An 18,268-nucleotide genomic window follows, 5' to 3' on the forward strand; every position below is an offset into this window, starting at 1 on the left:
TGCCAGCAGCTAAAATTGCTAGAGCAAAATAAATCAGTTTTGTATCAATCCGTCATTGACAATGACAAAAATGAAGGGAATTTTATCCATAATTTTTGTACGTTTTAGTTAGTTTTGTAAGCACACAATACAGTTTCAGTTCATTATCATTTTTACTTTTGATTATAGTTCTTATTTATTTCAGTTAACAAAAATGTTTTTACAATTCTAGTTTTCATCGTTTCGTTAGTTTTCGTTAACAATAATAACCTTGGTCCAAACAGAGAACATTACACCCCATCCCATTTTCTGTTGGCTATCCAGGCAAACAGGGTAATAATGACTTTTAACCCTTTCATGTATACTGGTCACTACAGTGGACAGCTATTCTACAGCTGTTCTCTTGTATATTCATGGATTTTGTTGTTTTTTTGTGTTTTTTTGGGGGGGGGTTTTGGGGGGTTTTTTACACATTACTTTATTAAAGTTTTAAGACACTACATATCTTTTCTGACATGAATTGGTAACCTTGTGTAGATCTCCCCTGAGCATAAACCCCCAGAATCACAAGCCCCTCCCCGCCCCATAGTTTTCACACAATTTATCAGTAAATACATGTTTCTTCGCTTCAAAAATTAAACGTATGGTGTCCAGCTGATTATTATTATTATTATATTTTATTGTGTTACTTTTTTATTTTTTAAATGTTTTTTTTTATTTTTTTTTTACTTTATCTATTTATTTATTTATTTATTTTGTAAGACATTCTTCAATTACATTGTTTTTTTGTTTTTTTTCATGTTTAAAGAGAAATTAAAACACTCCGGTAAAAAATCTTGATTAAGGTTCTCATAATTCGTGCATTAAAGGGTTAATTTATGATAACAAAAAACTATTGTTGTGTAAGAGTGACGTTTCAGTAAAACCTTGTCTAATTTTCTGTTTGTATTTAGTTTTCACAGTATACCCTCGCACTATCTTCTGTGAAGAATCAACTTGCTGTGGACATCAGTACGAAGCGTGGACACATTCAAAAACCAACAGTTATGATATGAAACACATCAGTATGTACGTGCTCTTTGGTGGTCTTAAATGTATTTTCAGGTAAAAGAAGGAAAGAAACTAGAAGCAGAAAAGAATTAGCAGAGACCGCACCCAAAACCTCAAACAAAATATATGTAAAACAAGCAATGCTGTCAAAATGACTAAAATGTCACATCAAGAAACCACATTTAAGACCCACAATAGTTTAATTAACTGTGGTTAATTGAGGCACAGTGAGGACCTGCCAGAGAAAATAATGGCCTGTCACTAATAATAGCCCGGTGCTCTGTTTCACTGAGTCACATGAGGGCTCCTGCCATTGTTACAAGTTTAAGCACATTTACAGCCCAGAAGAGCAAGGTGATCTGAACATACCATTAATATATACTCCTCTACATATACAGGGTGGGGAAGCAAAATTTACAATATTTTGAGGCAGAGATTGAAAGACAGTGTATGACCAATTAGTTGATTGAAAGTCATGAGAATTTATTTGCCACAAGAAAATTGACATAATAGAAAATGTTTTTATTCTATGTGTCCTCCTTCTTTCTCAATAACTGCCTTCACACGCTTCCTGAAACTTGCGCAAGTGTTCCTCAAATATTCGGGTGACAACTTCTCCCATTCTTCTTTAACCCTTTCATGCACGAATTATAAAAACCTTAGTCGAGATTTTTTTTCTGAGTGTTTTTATCTATTCCTCTTTAGGCATAAAAAAACAATGCAATTGATTTTTTTTTTTTTTTTTTTTTTTTTTTTATGAACCTGTGTTTCATGGAGTTACAAACACATCCACTCAACTGGACACCATGCATTTCATTTTTGAGGCAAAGAAACATGTATTTAAAACCCATCATCAGAACGTCATATACTGTGTGAAAACTGTTCATTCATTTATTATTTTTGTTTATTTCGAGCATTTACAGAATACATGCAAATTCAAAATTCCAAAATCATTCATCTACACTCGAAAAGGAGATGGAAGAAGAAAAACTATGAGACAAAAACATTTTTCATGCAAATAATCTGGTGTTTTGTCACATTTTAACATACTCTAATACTAGTTGTTACTAACTTCATGGAGATAATATGCAAAAAAAAAAAAAAAGCCTTTTTGATTATGAAAACTGTTAATTATAGTCTAATAACAATTAGCAACTGATTTAAAGCATGTTACTGGTCAGGTTTATCAAGAACAGCAAAATTACAGTAACAGTATGAATGTCAGTGTATGGGATGAAGTGTAAGTGTCCACTGTGTTGTCTGATATGGAACTAAAACAACATAACCTATGAATATACAAGAGAACAGCTGTAGAATAGCTGTCCACTGTAGTGACCACTATGCATGAAAGGGTTAATAGTATCTTCCAGACTTTCTCTTAATAGTTTTGCTCATAGTCATTCTCTTCTTTCCATTATAAACAGTCTTTATGGACACTCCAACTATTTTTGAAATCTCCTTTGGTGTGACGAGTGCATTCAGCAAATCACACACTCTTTGACGTTTGCTTTCCTGTTTACTCATATGGGCAAAAGTTTCTGAAAAGGTATGGATAATAGTGTTAGGTATGATTATGACATCAATATATGTTTGGTTTTAAAACAATTGACGTAGTGCCTGCTGAGAAAAACAACTAAATGTTTATTGTAAATTTTGCTTCCCCACCCTGTATATGTGTGTGTGTGTGTGTGCAGTCAGGTTCATAAGTATTCACTCACTGGAATGAAATGAAGCAATCAAGATATGGTTGAAATGTGGACTTTCAGCTTCAGTTCAAGGGGTTGAACAAAAACATTTCATTAACCATTTAGGAGTTCCAGCCATTTTCAGCATAGTCCCTCCATTTTCAGAGGCTCAAAATAATTGGACAACAGACTGACAAGCAGCAGCATGTCCAGATGTGAGCTGTCCCCTATTACCTATTATCTGACTTTCTGGGTGGCTCGGTGGTGTCAGGGTTAGCATGGCAACCTCCCTCTTGGACTCTCAGTCAGAACAAAGCCTTTCTATGTTGAGATCACCCGTTCTCCATGCCGTGCAGGTTTCCTGTAGGTCCTCCAGTTTCCTCATTAAAAACAGGATTTACAGTAGGCTACCTCTCATGTCTGTGCCCCCTGACCACAGTGCTGATGAAGACCTGGAGTTGGTCCCTGAGTGCCTTCAATGGCAGCTCACTGCTCCTAATGTGTGCAACGGGATATCATGAATTGTGTACAGATAACACACCCCTTTTAACTGGTGTGGTATCTGTACGTATTATGAGGTTTCCATGTGTATGTTCACGCCACATAAAATACCATGCAGTTAGCAGTTAGGGTTAGGGTTAGGTTTAGGGTTAGGGTTATGTTTAGGGTTAGGTTTAGGTTTAGGGTTACGGTTAGGTTTAAGGTTAGGTTTAGGTTTAGGTTTAGGGTTACGGTTAGGGTTAGGTTTAGGGTTAGGGTTAGGGTTAGGTTTAGGGTTAGGGTTAAGGTTAGGGTTAGGTTTAGGGTTAGGTTTAGGGTTAGGTTTAGGGTTAGGTTTAATGTTAGGGTTAGGGTTAGGGTTAGGGTTAGGTTTAGGTTTAGGGTTAGGGTTAGGGATGGGGTAAGGGTTAGGGTTAGGGGTTACAAATATGTAAACCAGAGATCTGACACATGATCAAATGGCGTTGAATAGCAAGCAAAAGGATGAAAATGTGTACATATAGCACACCAAATGTCGTAAGAACTGGCGTGACATACAATGCGAGTGCTATAGGGTTAGGGTTAGGGTAAGGGCTAGGTTTAGGGTTAGCAGTAAGGTTTAGGGTTAGGTTTAGAGTAAGGGTTGGGGTAAGGGTTAGCGGTTAGGTTTAGGGTTAGGGTTAGGGTTAGGTTTAGGGTTAGGGTTAGAGTTAAAGGGTTGCGGATATGTAAACCGAAGATCTGACACGCGATCTAATTGCGTTGAATAACACACGAAAGGATGAAAATGCGTATGTATAGCATGTCAAATGCCATAAGAACTGCCGTGACATATAATGTGATTTCATAAGCTCAGTCTGATGTGTGTTATGTGCTAACACTGTGTGTATTGGGTAAAATGCAAAAATTCTAGGGGGATGAATACGATAACAGAATAAATCTGATAACAGATCTACAGGTGATTCCAAATGTGCATGAATTATCAATATGAGGTACAAAGGTGTCGATGCAAGTGACAGAGGTGAATAAAATCAATCTATCAGAGAGACAGCAAAAACTTTATCATGGTCAGAATCAACGAATTCTTCAAATGAAAGAACCCACTGGTGTACAGAGGCAAAATTACCAAATATGTGTCACTGTCCAAATACTTATGGACCCGACTATACATATTACATGGAAAACAGATTCCAAATGACCAGGCTTTATAGTCCCAGCTTTAAGAAAAAGAACATGATTTCCTAAAAAGCCCAAACAGATGGTTTGCTATGAAAACCTAAGCTCTGCATGTTACAGCTCCAGCTTTGTCTTTTGATGTCATTTTTTAGTTTGTGTGGATTCTCCCTCCATTTTCAGAGGTTAAAAAGTAACTGGACAACTGTCTGATAGGCAACTTCATGGTATTGTAACATTTAATTTGAATATTATTTTATTTCCAAATCATTAATTTTTGTTTATTATTTTGACATTTGTTTATGCTGTAATTTACATATTATTTCATTAATTATTTACTCAATTTATATTATATATCCATTTATTATGTTTCTTCTTGCCTTTCTTAATATTTTGGTTCCTACCTATTGTTTATGGTACGACCTGTTTTGGCGTGACATGAGAGTTAAGTCCATGGTGGAGGGTGAGCAGCGTATGTGGTCCGGAGCTGCTGACAATAAAGCATGCTGAAACTGTCCTGCCGTTTGGTGATTATTAGCACGGAAGATAGCAAAACATTAACACCAAGAATACCATTGTAACCTGCTTTACCCACAGCTACGGTGAGACAAGCAATTTTTCAGGGTTACAGTATAAATGTTCTGTTCACTGGTGATTCTATGACAAATGGAGCTGATAAAAGGTCGATAGAGTTGATTCCAGATGTTGAATTTGTATTTTGAAGCTGTTCACTGGAATTCTTAATATGAGGTCCAAAGAGTGCAAGTGAAAGAGGCTGACATTCAGCTGAAAAAACCAAACAAGTGGTGCCAGGCAAAACAAACCCCGCCCCTCGCACATATTGTATCTTATTTTGGCATCGATCCAGCTGATGTCATCATTTCTACGCGTGTGTTGATGTCAACATATCAATTGCCTCTATATACGTGGCAAGTTTGAAGTAAATTGAAACAAAATTCATGTTTTTATAGACATTTGAAATTTTGTCCATTATACAGGGTGGGGAAGCAAAATTTACAATGAACATTTAGTTGTTTTTTCTCAGCAGGCACTACGTCAATTGTTTTGAAACCAAACATATATTGATGTCATAATCATACCTAACACTATTATCCATACCTTTTCAGAAACTTTTGCCCATATGAGTAATCAGGAAAGCAAACGTCAAAGAGTGTGTGATTTGCTGAATGCACTCGTCACACCAAAGGAGATTTCAAAAATAGTTGGAGTGTCCATAAAGACTGTTTATAATGGAAAGAAGAGAATGACTATGAGCAAAACTATTATGAGAAAGTCTGGAAGATACTATTAAAGAAGAATGGGAGAAGTTGTCACCCGAATATTTGAGGAACACTTGCGCAAGATTCAGGAAGCATGTGAAGGCAGTTATTGAGAAAGAAGGAGGACACATAGAATAAAAACATTTTCTATTATGTCAATTTTCTTGTGGCAAATAAATTCTCATGACTTTCAATAAACTAATTGGTCATACACTGTCTTTCAATCCCTGCCTCAAAATATTGTAAATTTTGCCCCCACCCCACCCCACCCCCCCATAAGTAAATAGGAGAAGACAAAAGATTTTTTTAAAAATTCATAAACATTTTAAGTTTGACCTACTTTCCCAAAATGTAACCCCATCTATTCTGGGTCACTGGCAATCTATAATCCCAATTTGGTGTGAATTCAACCAATAGTTTTGCTGCTAGAGTGTTACAAACAAACAAACTCAACCAAAAACAAAACCCCTTGCTTCCCCTTCGGGGGGGGCGGGGGGGTTATTAATCCGTCAGAGAGAGTGAAAACTTGAGCTGTGGCAAAATCAACAATGAAATGAAAGAACCCACTGTCATTTTGTGTCACTGTTCAAATACGTACAATACTTGAAACAAATTCCAAATGACCAGGTTTAAGAAAAGGAACATAATTTCCTAAAAAGCCCAAAAAGAATGTTTGCTTTCAAAACCAAAGCTCTGCATGTCACAACTCCATCGCCAACTTTTAATGTGATTTTATTTGTGTATGTGTGTGTGTGTGTGTGTGTGTGTGTGTGTGTGTGTGTGTGTGTGTGTGTGTGTGTGTGTGTGTGTGTGTGTGTGTGTGTGTGTGTGTGTGTGAACTGTCAATAAAACAGAAAAACGCAGACTGTGTACGCTCACATAATTGGACACTTGCTTTAAAAGCCAAACAGTGTTCATTGTGTTGTGGCTGAATGTGAAGTGAGCAACACATAAAACATTATCAAAACATCATAGCAGCGTGTGTAAATCACAACCCAAAGCCACAATATAGATTTTTATGTCAATAGATGTTTTCCAGCCCTGCAGGCAGCCCTCAGTTCCCCCTTTGTTTCAGGACTTTGTATGTAGGTGTGTGCCCTTAATGAGAGTTTCCCATTGAGTGGCCTGAAGGCAGGGCCGTTAAAATAAAGGGTACTCAAAAGACGCTGAGCTGCAGTCCTATTCACATCAGCTTTGCGTAGGTAAATGCATAAACACACACACTTGAAACATCTCTCAAGCAGCCAGTGTAGTAAACAAGCCCGTACTGTTGACATATTTACATAAATGTATAATCATTCTGTTTTGTAGCATGAAATATAATAATTATTGTAGGAATGAAACAGGACTACATGAACCCTGTTTTTGTAGAAGATACTTCAAAAGGCTGTGGATCCCACAGAGCAACTCTCCACTGAAACCACCTCCTCCTTTTTTTTTTTTTTTTTTGTGCGCTTAAAATAGGAATACTAGCCTGATGAGTCCAGCGTTTCAGAAGAGAGGAAAGTGAAGAGGAAGGAAACAGGCAGAGAAAGACAGATGAATGATGAAGCATGACAGATAAGAAAGGGAAGGAATATACTGAAGGTCGATTTTCAAGGACAAGACGTACCGAGCTGCCTTTTATATTATGGACGGAGAAACTAACCATTCAAATTTGCCAAATTTGCTCTCCTGTGCGTCTTCTGCTGCTTGAAGGACAATTTCTTGTGTACAGCCTGTCAGAGCAAACCCAGAGTGAGGATAAACAAACCAAACTTACTCTGCCATTTCAATCTGCACTAACTGTTTGACCTTTTCACTCCGCTCTCATATTTCCTCAAACCAACTTGTGTCGAAGTAAGATTAGTTTTGATTTCTTTCTTCTCTTTAAGGTAGTGGCATGTAAACAATCCAGGACACCTTGTGGAGAATCCAGTTTTCCTCCCCTTTTTGCTTTAACCCATAACGGTCCCAGTGCTACTTTAGTTCCCAAATGGATTTTAGTCTCTATTTAACCTTTCTTAAATGATTTGAAAAATATTTATTAGAATATTATCATCTGTATTTTGCATTTTTTTCAGTGAAAATCGTGTATTTTCCTTTATTCAATTCACTGATCATGTAGATGTTTATAAAAGCTCACATTAAGGCCCAGTTTACATGACAACACTCTCGGGTGAAAACGACTAAATATTTTATCAGATGTGCCTTTCATTTAGATGGCAACAGTGTTTTTGGGGGGTGAAAATGCAAAAAAAGCCACCTACCAGAGTGGAAATCTTAAAAACACTCCACTCTAATGTCGCTGTCTAAAGCAGAGGTCTCAAACATGCGGCCCAGGAGCCAAATCCAGCCCGCCAAAGGGTCCAGTCTGGCCCGTGGGATGAATTTGTGAAATGCAAAAATTACACCAAAGATATTAATCATTTTAGTTCAGGTTCCACATACAGACCAATTTCATCTCAAGTGGGTCGGATCAGTAAAATACTATCATAATAACCTATAAATACTCACAACTCCCAGTTTTTGTCTTTATAAATGTAAACATCTTTATATCATTTTACTGTATTTACATGAAAACAAACTATCATTTCACAAAAACGCAAATAACCTGAACAAATATGAACATTTTGAAATATCTGAAGTGCACTTTTACCAATACTCTGCTTGTTATTTGATGTTTTGTGTATTTCTTAATCCACTGTGATCTGTAAGTTTACATGTGTAAATGATAAACTGAGACATAATATTGCTAAAAGTGCACTTAGTTTTCTTAAGAAATTTCAGTTTCTTCATGTTATTCACATTGTTTTAAGGATAGTTGGTAGATGTAAACATTTTCATCACATAATTTTACTTTTTTCACTCTAAAACATAGAGGAAAGTTTGGAGTTGACATTATTCATATATCATTAGTAGTGCTGGGCAGTGATTAAAATTTTTAATTGCAATTAATCGCATTGAGTTCTGCGATTAATCACAATTAATCGCATAGTTATATTGGGGGGGTTGCTGGCATCAACAGTGTGTATTGCCTTTTAAGTGATATTTCAGACTGGAAGTACTCCAGTGATAAAAAATAATTCCACATTGCAGTGCGTACAAACAACTTTGTCCTTCTCAACCCCACCATCTGAAGACATTTAAAATGAAAATGTCCATGGAAAAGACCGGTACTTTTCTCCATGTTTATGTCCACACCAGTTTATTTCCGCTTGTGAGTGATTGACAGGAGTCTTAAGCCCATTAATAAGTACTAATATTAATAAGCCCAATAATATGTGATGTTCAGATGTTAAAAGCAAGCAAAGGGGGCCCTCTAGTGGTCAGAATAAGTTGCACTAACGTATGTTCCCGTAGCCAGTGTAGACATAAGAAGGAACTAACAGACGCGTTTCTTTCACTCTGTTTGTATGGCCCGAGTATTTTATACTGTGAGTATTTTATGTTCAGTTGTTGTAAGAATGAATAGTATAAAATATCTCTGATGTGAACCTTTGTTGCTGGATAAAAAGACGTAAATCTTAAGTTAATCTGTAAATGCTAATTGTTAACGTGTTTGTGGATTTTCCCATTCAAGTTCGCATCGAGCTAGCAGTCTTTTTCCCATTCATTTAAATGTATAATGCCATGTAAATGTACTGAGGCAATGAACAGAACTGAGACATATTTTGTATGTATGTTGCAGTTTTACAGTGAGTCTCAAGTAAAAAATTTGGAGAGAAGTTTTCAGCGTCCGGCTTCTCTTGGGAAACCTGTTGTCCATCTGCCGAGCTAATCGCTACACGCACACAAGCAGAGGCAGAATAATATAAGTTATAATAAAACAGCATTAACGTGAGAAAATAAAAAAATTGTCGGCGTTATTTAATGAATGCGTTAACGTGATAATAACGCGTTAACTTGTCAAGCCCTAATTATTATGTTATTATTTCACTGGTCCAGCCCACTTCAGATCAAATTTGGCTTAATGTGTCTCGTCACATGGAGTTTACATCACAGGCATGCGCCAGTACAGGAAAACAACAACATGTCAGGTTATTTCCCTGCGACGGACCTTTAAATGGTGTTAACCAATAACTCCACCTCCTCGTCTGTCCAAACAAAAGTGTCAGTTTTTGTGCGTTGCTTCGCCATGATCCTGTTCAGGTCATTATCATCTAAACGTAGCCTCAAGTTGAAGGTTATTATGTCAAAAACAGAAAAGGCAGAAGAAAAAGTGACTTTTTCAGTAAAATATGTCATAAACTGAACATAAACCAACTGTCTCCATCCAATGTCATTTACCAAACTCCATGGGTTTTAGTAGTGAATCACTGTTGTAGAAGATGACGGTGTTTCCATGGCAACTACGGAGCCTCTGAACGTCCAAACGGGTCAAATCTGATGACCATGAAAAGATGACAAACTGCATTTTACACCAATAATTTACATGTATTGATAGGATTAATGGATCAACAAGTAGTAAACATTTTAGATCAGCAGATGAATTTGTTTGCCAGTAGCTGTTTGGGTTCTTATGGGTTAATATACCTATAGCTGATGAAAACTAGCTGATGAAAGCCATTGAAATGACTCATAATTAGGGTTTTTAATGAGGACAGGACAGAATCTGGGCCCAGCCTTCCTCCAATGGCTCTCTGGCTCTGGTGTTCTTCATTAACAAAGCCTAGACAAGTTGCTGCTGCCTAGATACTGATTTGAAGCTGAATCAGCAGGGTGCCTCCACTTAAGGGTGGTCAAGGGAAAAAAAAAAAAAAAAGGGAGCTGGAGCCATCAAAACTCAGGATCAGCTGACAAATTAATCTATGCAGATCAATCTGTAAACACCACATTCCTGCATTATCCCATCATACTCTTTTCTGTAATTCCCCCCGTAAGCTGCTCATTCTTCCATAAATTAGCTTGCCTCATAAAACGACATGTGTAAACTCATTTATTTTAATTATTACTGGAACTGAGATAGCTGGAAGACATGCAGCATTACCTTAAGCACACTCAGTGACTGAATCGTTTTGTCTAGCAGCTGTCTGAGGAGATACGTTCTATTATCTCTCATTTTACAGCTATGCATTTGTTACATATTCTGGGATCAGGAAAACACTTACTGCTGATCCTGTAATTCACTTAAAGCCAAGCATCAGCCCTCATCCTCCTCCCTTTCCCCCTCAACTCCACTTTTCCCACCGTCCTCCTGTTTCAGACATGGTTTGTGGAGCACACTCGAAGCAAATCAGACTTTAATGGGAAAAGAACATTACGGTCAAACACCGCCTGGTAGCAAATCATCTTTAACCTCCATTTTCTCTGTCTCTCTGCTTGTCCACCTCTCTGTTCTAATCATTCATTCAGCCTATAAATAAATGCCTGAGCTGTCACACAGGCAAATGAATCTGTCAACATGGGAACTGGTGGCAGGCAGGCCAGACGAATAACAATAAGCCTTATATGCATCGTTGCCAAGGAGGGAAAAACATGAAGGTGAAGCAGGTAAAGTTGCACAGCTTGACAGTCTGGCAGCAGCTCAGATAGACAGCTAGGCAGAGCAGCAGATGGAAAGACGGGTGCAAATACAATAGACAGCTGATTTCACCAAAGTATCCTGAAGATGTCTTTGTGCTAGCCACTCTGGACTCAGATGAGCTGAGAGGAGGTCGAGAAGATTTATCACCATCAAAAGCAGAGATGGAGAAAGAATAGTCGACAGATTTTGTCAGCTGGTGTGATTACAATCATCTGGACTTGAATGTCTCAAAAACTAAAGACATGATCACTGATCTCAGACCTGACATGGTACTCTGGTCCCCTTCTCTGAGGAAGGTCTTCATCATCGAACTCACCGTACCCTGGGAGGACTCAGTGGATGAAGCCTGTGAGCGGAAACAGCTTCGCTATGCTGAGCTAGCTGCTGAAGCGCAACATCGTGGCTGGAACACTGACGTCCGCCCAGTGGAAGTGGGGCGCAGAGGGTTCGTGGCAGCATCTATCATCAGGCTACTAAAAAACCTGGGAATCAAAGGCCAGAGTCGACGCCAAGCAATCAAGGCAGTATCGGAGGCAGCTGTGGCTGTGGATAAAGAGGCAAGACTCCTGCTGGGCCCCCAGTTGAGAGGGTGATTTCGGGAGACACACTGCAGGGACTTGATCACCCTCGTACGGCCTTCCGCAGTCGAGGGTGTCTAGTTGTAATGGCCAAAACTCATAAAGAGATCTGAGGTATACTACTGAAGATGTGTAACCCAAATCACCCTCCAAGGGGAACTCTACTGTGTCAACAGCGTCAGGAGCATCCTCAAAGTACGTGCTCGCACTTAAAGGATTGTTTACATCTCGTCCTGTGTTTTTGAAATCTGTAAGGTGGTTAGTTCATGTGTGAGATGATAAGTGGAGGTGACCAAGTAGCCAGAACTATACTTTGCGTATGCGTACAACCAAAGGAATGTGGGTAAAATCATTAGGCATGAAATCCAGTTCCAGATGATGGACTGGAACAAGGCCAAGGGATTTTGGAGACCCAAGTCATCAGGACAAAGACAACAAAGATTCGAGGAGAACTTTGCTACATGTCTCCCAGCACTGTTTGAATAAAGACTGACCAGCGGAAAATTAATGAGTCAGTGTCTTTTGTTTATAATATCCAGAAGTCGATCCTATCACAGACACAACAATGATGACCACAAAATGAGTGTGAGCCACGGTGAAGATGTTCAGATTGTGGATTCATAGAAATATTATGGCATGATTTTTGATTGTAAGATCAGGCTTGATGTCAATACTGAATGTGTGGTTAAGAGGAGCCGACAGAGAATCCATCTGATGAGGAGACTGAACTCTTCTAATGTCAGTGAGAAGATCTTAAGAAACTTTTATTGTTCATTCATTGAAGGCTTTCTGACATTCTCTTTTATCTGTTGGTTCAATGGATTAACTCTGAAAGACAAGAACAACCTGCACCCCACTAAAAACATGCTCCAAGATCATCAGTCAGACAAAGAGACTTGTCTCCCCTCTGCACTGCAAAAATCTAAATCTTACCAAGTGTATTTTTCTCATTTCAAGTCAAAATATCTCATCACTCTTAAAATAAGACATAATCACCTAAAGAGTAACTTTTCAGTGAGATATAAGAACTTATTTTTAGACAATAGATCTTGAAAATCTTATTTCAAGAAATCTTACCAAGGTCATTTTCACTTGTTTCATTGGTAGATTTTTTTTTTTTGCAAGTGAAAATTATCTTGGTAAGATTTCTTGAAATAAGATTTTCAAGATCTATTGTGTAAAAATGTATTTATTTATTTTATTATTTCACCTTTGTTTAACCAGGAAGTCCCATTGACATTAGGAATCTCTTTTCCAAGGGAGACCTGGCCAAAGTAGCAGCCATACAAAGTCCAAAAAACATAAAACACATACATGATACACAATGAGCAATAAAACACAATAACAACTATAGAACCATAATGGCATCAAGAAAAACAGTGTCATTCCTCCTTCACTGCATTCTTCATGATATTTTTAAAATTATTAATAGAGAAGAATGTATGTAGTTTTACAGTTCTTATATTTCGCAAGTTACTCTTTAGGTGATTATGTCTTATTTTAAGTGTGATGAGATATTTTGACTAGAAATGAGAAAAATACACATGGTAAGACTTGGATTTTTGCAGTGTGGGAGCTTCAGGTGGTGAGGAAAGCATAGACTCTCATCAGGGATCCTCACCATGTGTTGTCCAAGAAGTTTGCTTTGATGCCTTCAGGCCGACGCCACCATGCACCTCAGAAGAGAACCCACAGATATTCAAAACCTTTTATTCCTTCAGGCATCACACTTTTAAACTCTGACAGCACTCATTTTATATGAGATTTTTTAATGTTAGCAGAACTAACAGTCTTTTAGTCTTTTAGCCTGCATTGGTATTTATTGATTATTTAATGTATCTATTTGTAGTTGCCTTCCAAAGACCTACACTACAAACAAAAAGTTACGGATATTTTTTAATTTTTGGGCTGTTTTTTTCAGTTGGGATTCTTGCACAGCGCTTTTTACTTTTTTGTGTGTGAATTGAATTGAAACACATTTTTTTAATGACCAGACATAGTTTTATTTACGAATGGCAGAAATGACCAAAAAATGACAAAAAAAAAAAAAAAATCCTTAACTTTTTGTTCATAGTGTATCTTGTATTTGTATACTGACTCATGTTTATCACATTGCACTTCGAATGTTGACTGATGTCTGTGGTAAGCTGTAAATGAACTGCCCATATGGGATGAATAAAGTTTTCTGAATCTGAATTTAAGATAAATGAGTAAATAATAAAATCTACAACTTTGGTCGACACAACAGTGGCAGATGTTCCACAGTTAGACGAGTAGCTCTGAAAATAACACTAACAGTAACGTCTAAAAACAGATGCAACTCCTTTAATACCCATATGTTTTCAGTCCCTGTGTGCTGCTTGATGAATAGTAGTTGTTTTGCACTTGAATAAAATAGAAGAATCACTGTTCATATATTAACCCTTTCATGCACGAATTATGAGAACCTTAATCAAAATTTTTTTCCTGAATGTTTTTATTCCTCCTTAGGCATGAAAAAAAACAATGTGATAGAATTTTTTCTTCTGAAAAATAAAGAAAAAAATAAATAAATAAAATAAAAAATAATTTAAAAAAAATTTAAAAATACATTAAAAATGACCAAAAAAATTCTTATGAACCTATTTTTCATGAAGTTGCAAAAATATCCACTCAGCCGGACACCACCCATTTAATTTGTGACACACAGAAACATGTATTTACTGATAAATGGCGTGAAAACTGTGGGGAAGGCTTGTGATTCTGGGGGTTTATCCTCAGGAGAGATCTACATAATGTTACCAATTCATGTCAGAAAAGACATGTAGTGTCTTAAAACTTTAATAAAGATATGTGTTAAAAAAAAAAAAAAAACCGAAAAGAACAACAAAATCCATGAATATACAAGAGAACAGCTGTAGAATAGCTGTCCACTGTAATGACCACTATGCATGAAAGGGTTAAAGTCTAAAACTGCACATTTAACCCACCTGAATTTTCAACATCTAAGTCCAAGTCATCTCCGGCTCAGAACCACAGCCAACATTTACAGGATATTCACCGCTGTAGGCATCACACAAACGAAAAGAGCTTGGGGTATCCCTGCACTTCAGAGTTAGGCTTGTATGTCTGCTACTAAAGTGTTAGTATACAGAGATTCTTTTTTTTTTTTTTTTAATGAAACCTATTCTATATTTTATCCCTCACTTGAGAGCAGAAAGCAATCCAAGAGATGAGTCGTGCTTGGAATGAATTCTGATCAATCTGCAGTCACAACCGTTATCTGATGGTAACAGCAGGATCGCCTTATATTGAGAATTTCATGCATTAACTTAATAGCTCCGTGTTTGCCTCTAGCAAATACATTACTTAGAATTTCTATATAATTATATCAGATCACTGAACAGCTTGATCACCAGGGTGTCTTGGGGCTAATATTACCTCCTGTTGATGCATGAGTTTTATATAAATCACAAAGCTTATGTCGCTAGACACTAATTACCTCCGTCTAATTCGTCTCTGTTCTGCAAATCATTACCGGGCTGAGCTTTAACAGGTGCTTATCAGCTCTATACATGATTGACAACTTTCTGTCAATATGCAGCTATGCATCTTTTTTAAAGCCACATATTATTGAGGTAAATGGTTCAAAAAGTGAATAAATTACAAGCGTGACTGAGTTTATACATATGTGTTTTAACACCTGCATATGCGTCAACATGCACGTGCTTAGACCCCCCAAAGATGTAGCTGCAAAATGGAAGATGCCACTGATATCTATCTGGGTAGCTGGGAGTTCTTAATTGACTGCCAACCAGCCACAATCAAGCTGAAGAGATGTGAGAGTGCAGGGACTGGGGCAAAACCTCTTGGGTAATAGTTAATCTGCCAAGCTCAGCTGCTGAGATGTCGACACACACACACAGAGAAGAATGAAAATGCAAGCAGTGTGAAGAGCATGATTATATATGTTATCAAGAGGAGCTCCTGGAATAGCTTTAATATGTGGGTAAAAACACTGACTGACATGGCAATAACAGAAACAGCAAATTAGATACTGTCAGGGCTGTTAAATTCCTGTGAACAGCTATTAGTGTTACTGTAGAAGCCAACATATATTTAGATACACCTATTTTAAAATCAACGAAGGAGTACACAGAATTATCCACACATATAAATTATCGACTGGTTTTTAATCAGCCATCTGTCTGAGCTACATTAAGCGCATCATCTAATCCAGAAACCCACTGAAGGAAGAGTTGTCGTTTCCTCATGAGGAACGACACATTCAATTTACAGTAGATTAAACAGAGACAAAGACAACCAGGCAAAGGGATTGTCCAGACATTTAGGCTCTAATTTGCCACCGTGTTAGAAGATCTAACGACATTCCTCATCTTTAGAGGGGTTTCGTACAGTTTGTCCCACAGTGTGTCGTAATATTTGCCAGTTTTTTTTTTTTTCTTTTTTTGCTCAAGTGTTGCTTGGAAACTAGACAGTATGGATGATGCTTTAAGAAACAGTGGTGACTAAATGTACACAGAGTGTTTATCACTTGTGTCATTTTATGTATTGTCATTTTCAGACAGTTAAGTTCATGGGATTTTACCACTTCTGCAAATTGTTACTGTTTGATAAACTCTACGTGTGTGAACTTTCATGCAGGTTCATATAAAGCAGCTTAAATTCTTCTCCCTGATAAAAGCCACTTACTTCCTGCACTGTCATGTAGATTTTCCCTTTTCATTAATTAGCTCCTATCTCTGGCTGTGCAGCTGTCTTTGTATGTTTTAGGTGTTTGCTCTTCTTAAGTCACATGTTAAAAATACTGTTTAGTTTATGTGCATCTGGAATCTAAAATGGATGTGAAGAGTTTGTGTGCATGGACAGTTTGGGTGGTTATATGTGCTAACCTTACCTTACATAAGTACACACCAGCATTTACAGATAAACATACTGAAGTGAGAATGGTGCCACAGAGCAAGAGGTACAAACATATTACACAAACCTTCTGATTGCATAAGAAACTGACACATCTAGCACAGTTGCGTGAATCACGTGATGCTTGCTTTGAATCCTAATGTGGATCCTGGTGATGATGCCAAATTAAACATGTGTGCCCTAATTCAGTTACAGTGTATATTTGCAGTTCAGTTCAGTGGAGAAGAGCAAATAAGAAAAGTTAAGTCACTAAAGGCATCTGAGGATATTGGTGTAATTATAGTGATCAGAATGTCAGAGATATTTGGTGATTCATTCATTCAGAATGGATTCCCCAGCTTTCTTTAAAAGATCACTCAGATTCTAACTGACTGCAGGGGGAGTCTCCACCGTAACCCCCTGTGAAGTCTTATTTCGGGTCCTTCGAGACACCTTGGATGTTCCTCTCTGTCTCTCATCACCCGTTCTCGCTGCTGTCTTTCTGGCACTGTGCAGTGATACAAAACCAGCACTTACAGGGAGTGTGAAAAGACAAATTGAACCAAGAAAAGAAAACACTTAAAGACACAGGAGAAGAACTAAAAGAGGAGGAGTAATGGAGCAGAGTCAAATCCTACTGAGACTATGAGAGAGATGAAACAGAAGCGTGCAGGTGCCTACCTGAGGTAACGCAGTGGTTCTATAGCTTCAGCCTCTGCCTCAGCTGAGCTGTGGTTCATCTTGTCCATCTGTTTTCACCCAGCACGACTCAGAAAAATGACAAAGGATGAGCTGTGCTGCTCCAGAGAAAACACTTCCGCTCTTTCTCCCTGATTCAATAAACACCCTGTCTTACCTCTTTGCCTGAGAATAGACTGAGGATCTAAATGAGGAGCTTCCTCCCTCTCTTTCTCTTTACAGCTCTTGATATTTTTTTTTTTACTCTGGAAGGTAATTACTGTCTGCTTCACACTCACAGATGCACAGTCTTGCCTTGCCTCAGTATCTTTGTACCTCTCCTTTCTGCCTCTTTCCCACTGTGGCCCCGGCTCTTTCTCTGATAAAACCAGCTGGCTCTGTGTATCAGCTGTGCTCACCGGGAAATCCAGCCAATTAAGAATCAGGAGGCATGGTGCTCGCCGGCCGATTGGCTCAGGCTGCTGCGATCAGAGATGTTCAGTCATCCAGGGTGTTACCCCCCCCCCTCCTCCTCCTCCTCCCTCCGTCAAATTCACACCAACACAGACACACACACACACATTCATGCGTATTCCGTCCTTGGTGGCAAAAGGATCCCTTGATGTACAATCTAGAGCAAGTGTGAGGGTGAGGAAACACTTGACTGCTCACTGAATAACAAGCAGTTGGACCTTTCACATGATGGTGGATGGTAGATGAAGCACATTACCTATAGTGACATAATAACACTCTAGGACCTGAGTCTGTACAGAGGCAATTTACAGTAGCAGTGGAAATGATGGGTGGCATGAACGGGACTTAAAAGGATGTTTGATGGAAGTAGACATATTTATATGGATCTGGGGCGGCTGAGGAAACACATAAAAGGGAGGGAAGGAAAATACTTATGAAGATGTAGATATATAAACAAATGGAACTGTAAAAACCAACACAAAACAC

The 18,268-nt window shown here is 38.0% G+C and overlaps 1 protein-coding gene across 1 annotated transcript in view; it reads right to left on the reverse strand.

The window, feature by feature from the left end:
* yjefn3 (YjeF N-terminal domain containing 3) overlaps positions 1 to 17,695 on the reverse strand; it is a 96,675-nt gene extending 78,980 nt beyond the window's left edge. Inside the window, exon 1 of the mRNA XM_030133030.1 lies at positions 17,312 to 17,695. Within this exon, the coding sequence (XP_029988890.1) occupies positions 17,312 to 17,379 (68 nt within the window). The 5' untranslated portion in view covers positions 17,380 to 17,695. The remainder of the gene's footprint in view (positions 1 to 17,311) is intronic.
* Between the last annotated feature and the right edge of the window lie 573 nt (positions 17,696 to 18,268).

The sequence above is a fragment of the Sphaeramia orbicularis genome, chromosome 4, assembly GCF_902148855.1.
Source record: "Sphaeramia orbicularis chromosome 4, fSphaOr1.1, whole genome shotgun sequence".
NCBI classification, from domain to species: Eukaryota; Metazoa; Chordata; class Actinopteri; order Kurtiformes; family Apogonidae; genus Sphaeramia; species Sphaeramia orbicularis.